The 13406-nt window shown below is 37.9% G+C and overlaps 1 protein-coding gene across 1 annotated transcript in view; it reads right to left on the reverse strand.

Moving 5' to 3' along the window:
• LOC103156854 (multidrug resistance-associated protein 4-like) overlaps positions 1–13406 on the reverse strand; it is a 26314-nt gene that overhangs the window by 9645 nt on the left and 3263 nt on the right. The window contains exons 2-14 of the mRNA XM_007579046.2: positions 10596–10706; positions 8811–8931; positions 7638–7862; positions 7458–7547; positions 7212–7375; positions 5852–5977; positions 4141–4390; positions 2624–2731; positions 2450–2539; positions 1523–1714; positions 1196–1290; positions 870–956; positions 408–504 (exon numbers count right to left, since the gene is read on the reverse strand). Of these exons, the coding sequence (XP_007579108.1) occupies positions 408–504; positions 870–956; positions 1196–1290; positions 1523–1714; positions 2450–2539; positions 2624–2731; positions 4141–4390; positions 5852–5977; positions 7212–7375; positions 7458–7547; positions 7638–7862; positions 8811–8931; positions 10596–10706 (1756 nt within the window). The remainder of the gene's footprint in view (positions 1–407; positions 505–869; positions 957–1195; positions 1291–1522; positions 1715–2449; positions 2540–2623; positions 2732–4140; positions 4391–5851; positions 5978–7211; positions 7376–7457; positions 7548–7637; positions 7863–8810; positions 8932–10595; positions 10707–13406) is intronic.

The raw sequence follows: 13406 nt of genomic DNA on the forward strand, positions 1-13406 counted from the left end.
TGATGATCTGTCACAGTTGGTGTTCAGGTCGCCTTTTTTATTTTGTGACTAAAGCAAAACACTGAATTCTACACCACATCTACATGCTAAGGTTGTCAAAGTCAAACTAGCATAAATAATCTACTTCCCTCTCCTTCCATATTTTTTTCTCTTACTTGTAACTTTTTCCTGACCTTTAGTATTTAGTTCTCATAGTGTTGACAATTAGTAGCAAAGCACTGCGTCCCTTTTTCTTGTATACGTCAAGCATAAATTTAAGACTTAGCGTGTTATGTTGACAATGTAACAGCTAAAACCAGAGCTAGCCATCGTTAGCCAGCAGCTTTCTGCCCTCCAGCAGGAAGTTGGGTGAGTGACACTGAAACGGATCCATACAAAAAAAAGAGCAGCAGTTTCTCCACACTTACCTCCCTGAGGACCAGAATCTTGTCTGCGGCCTTCAGATACTGCAGCTGGTGCGTGACCAGCACACGACATTTGTTCTGCAGCAGCCCGCAGATGCACCTGAACATCGACAGCCAACCAATTAACAGCGATTTAGAGAAATGAACCAAGGAGTATTTATTTCACCCTGCAGGCGAAGAAGCGTGGCAGCCAGAAACAAACACAGACAAGAAATGATCCGGCCCTCCGGCTTTTTCTGTTACTCTGTTGTAACAAGTCAACATAAAAAAGCTAAAACTCGGTTATAAAACCACTAAAAAAGGCTTTTTAATACAGAAACATCAAACATCTAGGGTTAGGCAGCTAACAGCTGCTTTCAAGTCATCTACTGTTCATTTTGAATTTTAATAACCTATTTCTTACGTATGAAACTTGGATGTTATTCTAAAAAATTTATGTTTAATAAAAGAGAAAATTTCACTCACTGTTCAAAAAGATGCTTTCCAACTTCAGCATCGACGGCACTTAAAGGATCGTCCAGCAGGTAGATGTCTGCTTCCTGGTACACAGCCCTGAAACAACAGCTTGGTTTTAATTACTCAATCATCTCAGTTCACATTTAAATGTAGAAAAATACCTACAAATATTTACAGAATCATTTACAGACAAATGAGAAGTGAAATGTCCAGACTTCCTATTAAGAAATGAGGCCATTTGTGGTTTCTGTGTGAAACTAAATGCAAAATAAAAAATGTCTTGTCTGACATAGTTTCTTTATGAAGCTTGATGATGTCAGCGACTGTCTCCACACCTGGCCAGGTTAAGGCGAGCTTTCTGTCCTCCGCTCAGCGTGGCTCCTCTGTCCCCGATCAGAGTCAGATCTCCATCAGGAAAAAGCTCCAGATCCTAAAAAGCAACAAGATTTCAAAAATAAAAAGGTTTGAGCTGCAAGACGGACAAAGATCTTTAATAGAGTTCTGATCAGTTAATTTGATATAGGAATAAATGTCTAGAGAAGCAACTTGCTGACTAAACAAAACAAATTCAAAGAATAAATCAATTCCTACAAACTTCACGTCTATAATATTGTTAACATGAAACCCTGTTGAACTCATGAAGACGTGTGAACGCGTCTCACCTTCTTCAGGGCACAGGCGCGCAGGACTTTCTCGTACTTCTTCGGGTTCAGCTCTCTCCCAAACAGGATGTTGCTGCGGATGGTTCCGGGGAAAACCCAGGGCTGCTGGGAGGCGTAGGCCAGCTGACCTCTGACCTCCAGCGCGCCCGTGTCGCGCGGCAGCTCTCCCAGGATGGCGCTCAGCAACGAAGACTGAGCCACGAAGAAAAAGTTAGCAACAGGAAGGCGGGACAGTTTGACCAAATAACTCAGGGGCGTTTAAACTTTCTGTAACCTGAGCCAAGAAAACACAAGTGAAGTAGTTCACTTTTTAAATAATATTTATTTCTCTTTATGTTTATTGTAGGTCCACAACTTAAAATGGATTTTATCAAACATGCGTTAGGACCATAATAAATAAAATAAAATAGAAAAAGGCAGAGTAAATGTCAATTTCACCAAAAAACTCAGAAATTTAGAGATTAGTCTCAGAAAAAACTTTTATATTTCTGACGTATATTTGACATTTGAAACTCAGACATTTCAAAGACTGTTTTGCTGGAAATTGACTCCTTTTCTCTTTACAACAGTCTTAATGCACCGCAGTAAATTTTGCACATTTGCTGCATTAAAAGAAATGAATCCAGTTTTCTGTTTCTTTTGGGGTCGGTTGAATAAATTTAGTTTCATTTGGGTCACTTTTGGTAAATTTAGCCAAGTTTCATAAAGAATGAAACCTGGTTTTGGTGCAGCAAAGTTCACTTTTCAGTCAGTCTCTTGGTTTTACTTTTTATTGAAGTTTAGTTATAAAAAGACAAATACTTTTGTCAGAAAATTAGAACTCTCCATCTGCATGTACGGGTCAAATTTGGATCATTTTTTTAATTGCAGTTGGGGGCCGAACAAAACCAGTCCAACGGCCTGACCTTTGACCTCCCCGTTACTGACCTTTCCAGCCCCTACGGGTCCAATCACAGCTAAAAGCTGATGCGGTTTCACTGAGACAGAAATGTTCTGCAGAGACGGAGAGTCCAAACTCTGGAAGATCCAACAACAAGAGATGAAATTCTTCCCTCCAAACGTTTTCTAAAAGCACTAAATCCCCGTGGACGATAATCCAACCTTGTCCCAGGAGCAGCTCAGCTTCTCCATCGCCACAGCGCTCTCCTTCATTTCCTCCAGGTGCAGTTCAAAGGTTCTTCGCTCCACTTCTTGTAACGTCAGGAAATTCTGGAAAGAAGTTAATAAACAAAAGATTTTCAGGAATAACAAAACGCAGGTGACATTTTGTCCTCCAGTCTTTTATTCCTGCTTCTTAAGAAAATCACCACTGAAACCAGAAACTGTCTTGGTTTTTGTTGTGCAGCCATGTTTATTTTACCCATATAAATTAAAATGGACGATAAACTGTCCCAGAAGTTATTACGATAAACGATAATATTGTTGTTTTGAGACCATTTTCAATTAATATAATGATAATAATGCAAGAACTCAAAGATTAATAAACGTTCAATTCTAATGAACGTTTTAACACTGGAACTGGAAGAGATTTCAAATATGCAGCATAAATAAGACAGCAAAGAAAATGACTTATGAAGTTTCTGTAAACAAAGTTTTCCTTAAAAAAAAAACATAGTAAAGTGAAACCAAAAACTTTTATCATCCAATTTTTGGTAGAAAAAGAGAAAAATGTTAAATCATGCAAATGGAAATGACTGAGTTTGTTTTAATTTAGTATTTCTAACTAAAGTACAAACCAATTCTTTTACAGCTTTAAACATAGTTTTACTGTTATATTAACACAACTTCCTGATGTGTAAATAAAATGTTTTTTTCACCAAACCTGATTAAAGGAAGTCTTTACATTCAGAAATGTCTCGTTTCTTTGTGCTGATTTATGAAACAAATCTGATGTTCCTCTAAATCCAATCATGTGACTGCAGAGGCCAATGAAATCCAGTCGGGTCTTCAGCCTGTTCAAGCTTTGTGACGGGATTTATGTAGGCCACCAGGAGAATTTAAAGGGACGGGCCGGGTCAGCAGCAACGCGCGGCTTGGCCTGCTGGCTTTAACAAAGCTGTATTGTTGCAAAGGGGCCCAAAAAAAGTCTGACCACCAGCCTGAACTGGGAATATGAAGCCAGATGGATCCCTGCTGTCATTGGCTGGGGCGTATTTTGACCCCAACACCCGAATGTTGAGTCTTAAAAGTATCTTTATTTAAGATATTATAGCACAATATGTCTGGTTTGCAGCTGCTTCTAGTTCTTAGTAGAGATGAAAGTTATGTTAATTAATTTGCACTGTTAAAAGCAGAAATTAACTTTTACTGCCTGAATTTATTTGTAAATCCATTAATATCCATTAATGTGGATAGCAGAAGCTGCTGCACCCAAACAGACATAAATGCAGGTATTTGATCTGAAAATATGCTAATTTTAGCATGATTTGGTATGAAATCAGAGTGTTTCTAATATGTATGTGTAGAATATGCATCAATCGGCATTAAGGGGATATTGAAGCCACCCAAACTGCTCAAATCCTGAATGAACAGATTTTTACATGTTTTGATCAACCTACTGCTGTATTTAAGCACTAATTTAGATTTTTAATCCAGTTTGTAGTAGAGCTGAACATCACCTTAATCCTATGAACGCTCACAATCGTCTCTGACATCTTTTCGATGGCGAGAGGGAAGAACAGCGTGACGGTGAGCTTAATGGTGCCGTAGAGCGACACGGTGACAAACACGCTGCTGGCCGTGATGGCGTTCCCCAGCAGAGCGTAGGCGGCGAACGTCACGAAAACCGTGATCTTGCTGCTGGCGAAGAAGGAAGCCATGTTGAGTCCGCGCAGGTAGGAGCTCCTTAAAACCTGGCAGATTTCTTTCCTGGGAATAAAAAACAGTCTGACGTGATTCTACAGGCTTCAGTTTTCAGCTTCACCCAGGGCTGTTTGTCAGGAATAAGATCAGGACAAACTTCTGTACATTTCAAACATAAATCTGCTTTAAAGCGCAGATCTAGGGACAGATTTATTCTCCTTCCCTGGAGCCTCCAATCTCAAACAGATCAAAGAGCTTTGATGAGATAAAAGTCACGGAAAGGCATCCATTACTGCCAAAACGACCATTTATGACTTTAGTATGAGGGAATGTTTTGCTTTTTTACTTGGAATGGAAGTTAAGGGAACATTTAAAAAGTTCGTTGTCATCATATTTAATCATCTAGAAACTGATTTTTTTTCTCATTTGAACAGGAGAAAGTCTCTAAGTCCAGTTTCCTGACATAACTTCCAGCTAAAACATAATAAATAATCGATGAAATAAGTGAAATTCCTCTCAAGTATTAAAGAAATTATTATTGTTTCTGAGTGGCAGCTTCACAAGAGTTGAGATGCAATGAAAATAAGGAATTTCACAGGTTCAAAGGTTAAAGGAGAGGTGAAAGTTCAAATGTCAGCAGCAACAATGGAGGATTCCAGATAACCTGAGTTTCATAAAACATCTGTTAATCATTAATTCATGTTAGAGAAAATGAGTTCATGAGGTCAAAGTTGAGGCTCTGCACCAATGAGGTTTTACACATGAACTGATTTAGGAGACGACTGGAAAAAAAAAACAGAGCAACAAAAATCTGAACTGCAGATTAAATCAATTATTCCAATATTGAAACATGGAGCAAAATTAATTTGTTTTTATCACCTTCCTAAAAAAAAGGCCTAAGTCATTTTTTGAAAAAAGTGAATTAGTCTAAAACTAAAAAAATAACTTTTTTATTGGTGATGATGTTGAATCTTTCATTTAAGATATTTAACTCACACTGTTTAATACCTCATTAAACTGAGATTATGGTGTAGCTATACCTTTAAATTCATATTACACTAAATTCAGAATCAGAACTCCTTTTAATGTCATTGTGCACGAATAAAGAACAAAAAAATTAAAAAGTATCTCTTCTCGAAGGCACACAGGACAACTGGGATGTTAAGAATAAATAAAATTAAATAAATGAATAAATATCTGGTTTTAGATGGATTTGCTGTGAACAGCTCTTGAGTAGAAACTGTTTTTTTGTCTTTAAACTGCAGTTAAAAACAGGAAAATATTTAAATCTTCCAGGACTAAAACATCGTATCATAAGACTAAAGCTCATTTTGTTTCACTACAATCAAATGTATATAATTATTTTTCATTAGAAAGTCTAATTAATAACATTTCTAACCATTTAAATCCGTTTTTACGTGTGAAGAGGCAAGAGGAGGAGATCATTTCTTAATTCCACACTGACAAAAGTTAAAGTAACTTCTCCGAAAGCCTCCGTTCACCAGGAGACGTGAGGTTAAATTTTACCGTCGGACTTCAGTGATGAGAGCCGACAGCGGTTTCTCCCAGGCGTACATCTTGATTATCCTGATGCCAGACACCACTTCGTTCATGATGCGGATCCGGCTGTCGGTGAGGACGGCCGTTCTGCTCCTGCAGAAACACGGAGCACTTCAGGTTCCTCAGAAAGAAAAGCTCCCATCGCAGATGTGGGAAAAGAAAACTTCTGTTTGCAAAAGAAAACATCTCAAGATGCTTCTTTGTTTCCAGGAATCCACTCCGTTTCAGTCCCAACATGTTTTCATTGTGACTCATTATTAAACAGCAAAACAAACCAGTTTGACAACATCTGAATGGGAATAACCTCAAAAGTGAGTTTGTCCACCTTCAATGCCGGGATTTAACACGGGATACAACAAATATGGAGAGAAAGAAAACATTAGAAAACTTCACGTGTTGAAGGATTTCACAAAAACCTTCTGCTCTTTAGGCCCAGAAAAATATTTGTTATTCCTAAAATCATCACTATTTGCAAAAACCCCAATAAGATGCAAAAAGGTTTTCAGCCGTAATGTGACAGAAAGGAGGTTGAATAATTTCGTAAAGTGTCTGTAAATTAAAGTTATTAATGAGTTAAAACTGAAAAGAAAATGAAAACTGAAACTGAGAAAACATTTTTGTTAACTAAAATAAAAGTGGTAATTAATTTACTAGCCTTATTAGCCTTTCAAACTGATGTGAAATTGATTTTTCTCCTCCACACAAGCAGTTTACGGTAAATTACGGCGCTCCATACTCCTCCTCTGATGCTTGTCCGCAACATGGCGACAGCAAAAGATGTCGACTGGTTGTTCAACAATAACTGAAAGATTTTTTTCTAAATGTTTTCTTCTGTTGACCATTCATTACCAACTGATGTAAACACAGGGTTTCCCTCAGTGTTTTATAAGCCTGGCGGGCCACCAGGCTTTACTTGTGCCCCCACCAGGCTTAGCATTGCTTATTTATCTAAGTTTTTTTTTAAATGCATTCGTTTTTTCAGACTTAATTGTTGGTGTTCAGATATTAATCTTCCAAAAAACCAAATTATCAAGTGATATTTTCAAATTTCCTGTCAACTTTAAACATTGTCTAACTCAAAAACACGACAAACCGCTGGATGAACGACCGGCCTATGTTCCAGCCACCAGGTAAACCTTGAAACATAATCAGTTTAATTCTGCACTTAAAAATGAACCAAAGTATGAAAAACTACAACACACTATAAAAAATTAAACTAACTGAATTATACAAACAAAACGTCACAACGAAATAAAAGTAAACTAAAACCCAAAGTATTAAAATCACATTTTATAGGCATGAAGAGTTAAGTGTTCCTGTTTCTCACCTGAAGATGCCAAACAGTTTTCCGAACCACGTCTGGACCGGCATCATGAGGGCGACGGCGGCCACGCCGGCCAGACAGGAAGGGCCGATTTCAGACCACAGGAAAACGACGATGACCAGCGCCTGAAGCGGTCCGACCCACAGGTAGTGCAGGTTCAGGATGATCTACAGAGACGGCCAACACTACTGAGCGAAAACAGAATTCACATCGGACCACTTAGCTTAGCTTAGCTTAGCATTAGCTTACCTCATCAAAGCGGTTTACGTCATTAGAAAGGAGGTTGACGATTTGCCCGGTGGTTGTTCGTCCCATCGACTCGCTGCTGAGACGCAGAGCCTGGAGGGAGACATTTTCCTGTCACATAACGGAAACTGGAACAATTTAATCCAGTATTTCTGTCGCAGATCGTCCAAATATTTCACTGACCTTCTGGTAGATCATGTGACACATGGCCACTCGAATCCTCATGCCAATTCGGAGAACCTGGTAGTAGTAAAGATGTTGGAGGATCGTCAGCGCGAAGGTGGAGACGGACATGGCGGCAGCAAAGCCGTACGCCGCGTGAAGACCAGCAGCATCGTCTGGGTTGTACTTCTCAAAATACTCAATTATTTTCCCCAGAAGAAGAGGCTGGACAACCTTAATGGCTTCCTGTAAGAGAAAGAAAGAAGCTGTTAGTTTTTAATTAAACACGCAACCATTTGAAGCTAAAAAGGGAAAATATTTTAATTTTAAAAGAGAGGAGTTATGATAATATTCCAGTTTATTTAAATTGGATTTTAACACCAGACCACCCTTTTTAATACAAAATAAATATGATGTATTTGTTTTAAGGGTGACAAGTTTATCCAAACTAAAGTGGACAAAGTGAAAAAGTAACTACAACACCAGCTGAAGGCATCAGAGGCGTAGCTGTGAAATGGCTCAAATTTGGCGATTAACTCCAGATGCACCTGTTTTCACAGCCTTGTGTCTATAAAACTAGATCCACTTAATGAAATAAACTTTTATTTAGAAACAAGTTTCCACCCAATCAGCAGATTTTTCCATTTCTGGTCCAGCAAACGTTTGGATTCACCTCCACTTCATCAAACGGCTGAACTGCCTCCTTTGCTTTCATTCGATTCAATGTGTTTTATAGTTCGTCTGTGTTTCTGTTCCTTGTACGTCAAGTTTTAGAAAAGTCCAGTTTGAGTTAAGGTAGTTAAAGTACATTTAGTTGCATCTTATCAAACCAAATGTTTGGCGTATCGACTAAATATGAAAGCGTTAGAAGCCATTTTTTCTAACATATTCTCACCAGAGCGGCGTTTAAAAGCTACTTTCTGTATTTACTCAGCTTATCTTAGTCTGACAATAAAGTTGGTTTTATGATCTTAAACCTGTAAGTGTGATAACATGTTTCTGAAGCTTAGAACCAAACAATACATGGCAATTTAATTTAGCTACTTTATGCGACTAAAATAAATAAATAATCTGTTTCTGATAAAACATTTTAAAGTGAATGTATGATTTAGGCAAAAATATAATTTAAGGTGTAAATATAAATCTAGAAGTGATTTAACTATTAATAAAATATAAATAACTTTCAGAACATACCAGTGAGAAAACATACAGCCCAGCTAAAGCGTAGGATTTCCCATAGGCCTTAACGAGAACCCGGGTCAGTTTGGGACCCCGGAGCTCCTTTGTCGCATTTCTTACTTCTTGGGTCCAAATTCTAGGAGAAAACAAATGGTTTTATTCTTATTAAAACAAATAAGTCTCCAAGAAAAGCATTTTGTGTTTATTTAGGAGGCTAGAGTGAATAAATGTGAGTTTATTTGCTGACTCAGCGTCAATGCAGCGACAGTAAACCTGGTAAATCTTTACTCAGAGCAGGTCAAACACTAACATACCAGCAGCTAACCAGACTGGTGAATGATACAACATTTCACTTAGGTTAGCTTGAGCTAATGTTTTATAAGCTAATCCTATTTAAGCTTCTTGCTATCTTTCTCCCTGACCCGTCTGATCTGCTCCTTGGTCTCATGATCCCATTTGTTCTCTCAAAAAATAACTTATGTGTTACCAGAACAGCTCAGCATTCACACAGGGCGAATTACAAACAGGCCCTCAATTGGACCCATCAGCTATTCTGCTTGTTCCCTATATTTAGGCCAAATGGACAGATTTAAATAAGCAAAAAATACTAGTGCTTCACTTTAAACTGATACAATAAACGGCTTCTTATTTATGTCACATGGCGGATAAATGATTCATCTCACACGGCCTGGCAACAGTAGAGTTTAACAGACTCTTATTATAGAAATAGTGCTTCAGGAAGCATGACCTTTGAAAAGCACCACAGAGATCAGATCTACTTGAGAAGGAGAAATATTGACTCATCTCTTCTCCTGAACAAGCTGGCGATAAAAATCCTAAAAGTCTGACAGGAAATGAGTGCTTTGACTTTCTGTGTTGCAAGAAAACATTTCCAGGGAAAACGCGTGCCGCAATCAAAGTGTGTAATAGTAAGTGAGCGAAACATATTACTAGGTTTTGTTCAGACAAAAGATGAACACAAGCAATATTAAAAATCCATCAAGAAAAAAGATTTTATGATCCCTAAACAAGCAAATAATCATCCGGTGTACATTGGTAATGAGTTGGTCATTATTCTGATGCCATAGGTCCAGTTATTATATTGTTATTGTTATTAAGTGTCCATAGCTTTTCTTGTCTTGTTATGAAACTCAGCTTGTAACATAATTCATTTACTGGTTCTTTTGAAAAGGCACAAGAATGTAATTATAACATGTCTTAATTGCACATTTTGATAATTAGTGCATCAATAAGTAACAGATTTCATAAAATTGAGATAAGAGAGGATTAAATAAATATTCACTTCTTCCTACTGCTTTTCATACAGAAAAGTAAGCTATGCACATGTTTTGCTGTTTTTAAAAATTACGTAAATAAATCAAAAAACAACATTAATAAGTATACAAATACATAGAGTGATGATAGACAATCATTTTAATCCAAATAAAACATTCAAGACTTTAATTGAGATGAAAATTTTAGGTGACTTTTAACTGAAAGTCATCAAATATTTCCCCTCTTATCTTAACGGTGAGTTAAAACACACACCAGAAGCGACAAATAAAAATTAAAATCAAAATTTAACTGAGCTGCAAATAGTAAAAGACTTCAAACAACAGACTTCTACCAAATGTAGATAAACTTTCAGAGCCTCAGGACGGTTTGAACGGTGAAACTAATCCAGATTAAACCTGACCGGATCGTCCAGATCAGGTGGAAACTCAGCTCCCATTCTGGACCCGCCCAAACATCTCCACTCAGTCGTTTATGTTCATCAGTAAAGTAACCAGGTCGGTTTACCGCTGTAGGTTTTCTCCCAGCTTTTCTGAGCGGTCCTCTGGCAGAACGCCGTACATGTCGCTCTCGTTGAGTCGCTGTTTGTTACCGCGGTGCATCAGCGGCGTCAACCAACTGAAACAGAACCGCAAAGAGTCCAAATCAACCCAGCAGCACCGAAACCACCACGGCTGTTCATACGGCTGCAACTAACCTTTATATTAGCTATTAATTATTCTGTTAGTCTTAATTCTGAAGATTTTTCATTTAACCTCTTAAGTTTTTGTTATACAGTTTTAGAAATAAACAAACAAATTCCTCCTTTTAAATAAAATAAAAAATGAAANGCAGCAACAGTAAACCTGGTAAATCTTTACTCAGAGCAGGTCAAACACTAACATACCAGCAGCTAACCAGACTGGTGAATGATACAACATTTCACCGTTTCAAATAACTTCTTCAAGATGGCAACAGAAGATAGAAATACAATTTATTGTCTCACAAATTGGAAATCCAGGAAAACATTCTATTTTCCATATTCACATTTCTGATTGGCTGCCAGTTAAATTTATTAATCTGTTTTGATTGTTAAGCCAGAAATGAAAAAGTTTGACCAGAAAAACACTGAAGTTGTACACTCTGAATGAGTACATCTCAACTTTATAATACACACAAGCTAAAGTGGTTAAATGTCATATAATCATCTTTATCATGTAAAGCACTTTGAACTTCCTTGTTGCTTAAATGTGCTATACAAATAAACTTGACTGGAGATTCACCTCAAATGCCTTTAAGAACAAACAAACTCCATATGACCAGTATGAGGAGATCATGTTTAATACAGTAACTTCACTCCATCACCACTTCATGATACTGCCTGTCTTGGCTTGTATGTACTGTCAAAAATAAGTTAATTTCTCCCAATATGGTATTTCTATTAATTATAGAGATGCTAATACAGGTGCTAACCAGTTCTCATATCCCCAAGATAAGACCTGTGCCTTAGGTTAGCTTGTTCTCAGTTATCTCTGGACTTAACTGGGGCTACCCAACGTTGGGGATCCCATTGGGGCTACCCAACGTCAGGGATCCTATTGGGCTACCAAACGTTGGGGATCCCATTGGGGCTATCCAATGTCGGGTATACATTTGGGGCTACCCATAGTTGGTGATGTTGTTCATGGTGCCAAGAACTGGATCTCAAGGTGTGGCAGGAACCCTCCTCTCTGTTTGGGAGACTCAAGGTCTTGAAGATGATGTGCTTTTGTTGGTACTCTTTATCCATGATCCTCTCTGTGCCCAAGAGAGGTCGTAGTAAGGCTCATTTGAGGTCAAAGTTGAAGGGCAGTAATTGTTTCATTGGGAAGTCTCTTGATGAAAGTTTTCCAGGAATGTCTCACCTGTATGAGACTTCTGGGTAGACCCAGAACATGCTGGAGGTATGATAAATCTATTCTGGTCTGGCATGTTCAAGTGAAAAGGAATGTCAGGGTTTCTGTCCTGAATTTGTTCCCAACTAAGCAAAAGATAATAGACTGAACCCAAATCCACTGAGGCTTGAAGTCCTTTTAACTAAACCAAACTGTCTACAAGTTACTGCCTACACAGCATATTTCCTATTCAATTAACAAACCACTTTTCATTAGTCTACAAGAAAAATGACATCACTCTCAATCATCGGCTGTCAAAATGTAAAAACGGCTGTCGGACATGAAAATGTAAATGTAGGAATGTAAAGTCAAGAACCAACAAATGCCAAGGCTCATTGGTCCCATTTTCATCCAAAGACAATATTCCAAATATATTGTGGTCTTTCAGACTATATGAACTTGTGTCTTCTCCTATAAACAAATAATCGTTCTGGTTTTCTTTCTTCAAAGTTTTTTGTACGCGCTAAATGAAGCTAGCAATGTTTGATGCGACATTAGCTGTTGAGTGTTTGGAGGTTTCTCTGAGCAGTGCAGATTCTCACCTTACGGTGAACCTGTGGTGTCAGCCACTCCTGACAGCGTTGGGTTTTTCTGCTTAATTAGTGTATTAAGCAATAGAGCTAATCTTTAGCTCGACTTACAGTCCAAAGTCTGACAGAACATCAAGCACCAGACATTCAGCTCACTGTTGATGCCTACATGTTGATGCCTACATCCCAAATGTTTTTGTGAGGTACAACTCTTGACCAAACCCAGACAAGAAAACGAGGCAAAGAAGCTGCTGTGCTAATTTCACAGCTCACTAAATTAATCAATTCTTTTGAACTTTCACATTTCCTCAAGTAAAATAAATAAACTTCCATGAATTTTATTAGGATTTAATGTGACAGATCCACACAAAAATAATTATGAGGTACCAGCAACAGGCGATAGGTGCGTGATCAGTATCAATAGATAATACATAACTCTCACAGTGCGCTAAGCTAGGTTGGTGGAGTCAACAAACTCGCTCACTCTTTGGTTACCTAGCAACCCATTAATTCTTTGGTTACCTAGCAACAACCTGCTAAGAAACTTGTGCAGTAGCAGTTTAAGGTTTTGCTACTGTGCCTAATAACTGCTTAACGTTGTGGAGTGAAAACTGGACAAAACAGGAAAGGTGATGCCACCAGTATGGCTTCATTTCAGCTGTTTAAAACAACAACAACAAAAAAAAAACAATTAATATTAACTATTGATCGACTCTTAATCGACTATTTGTTCTCTCTTTACCTCCTCAGATAAAGGATTTAACAGAATAAATTGCTCAAAGCTTGAGCTAATGTTTTATAAGCTAATCCTATTTAAGCTTCTTGCTATCTTTCTCCCTGACCCGTCTGATCTGCTCCTTGGTCTCATGATCCCA

Source organism: Poecilia formosa, unplaced genomic scaffold, assembly GCF_000485575.1.
Source record: "Poecilia formosa unplaced genomic scaffold, Poecilia_formosa-5.1.2 Scaffold505, whole genome shotgun sequence".
NCBI lineage: Eukaryota > Metazoa > Chordata > Actinopteri > Cyprinodontiformes > Poeciliidae > Poecilia > Poecilia formosa.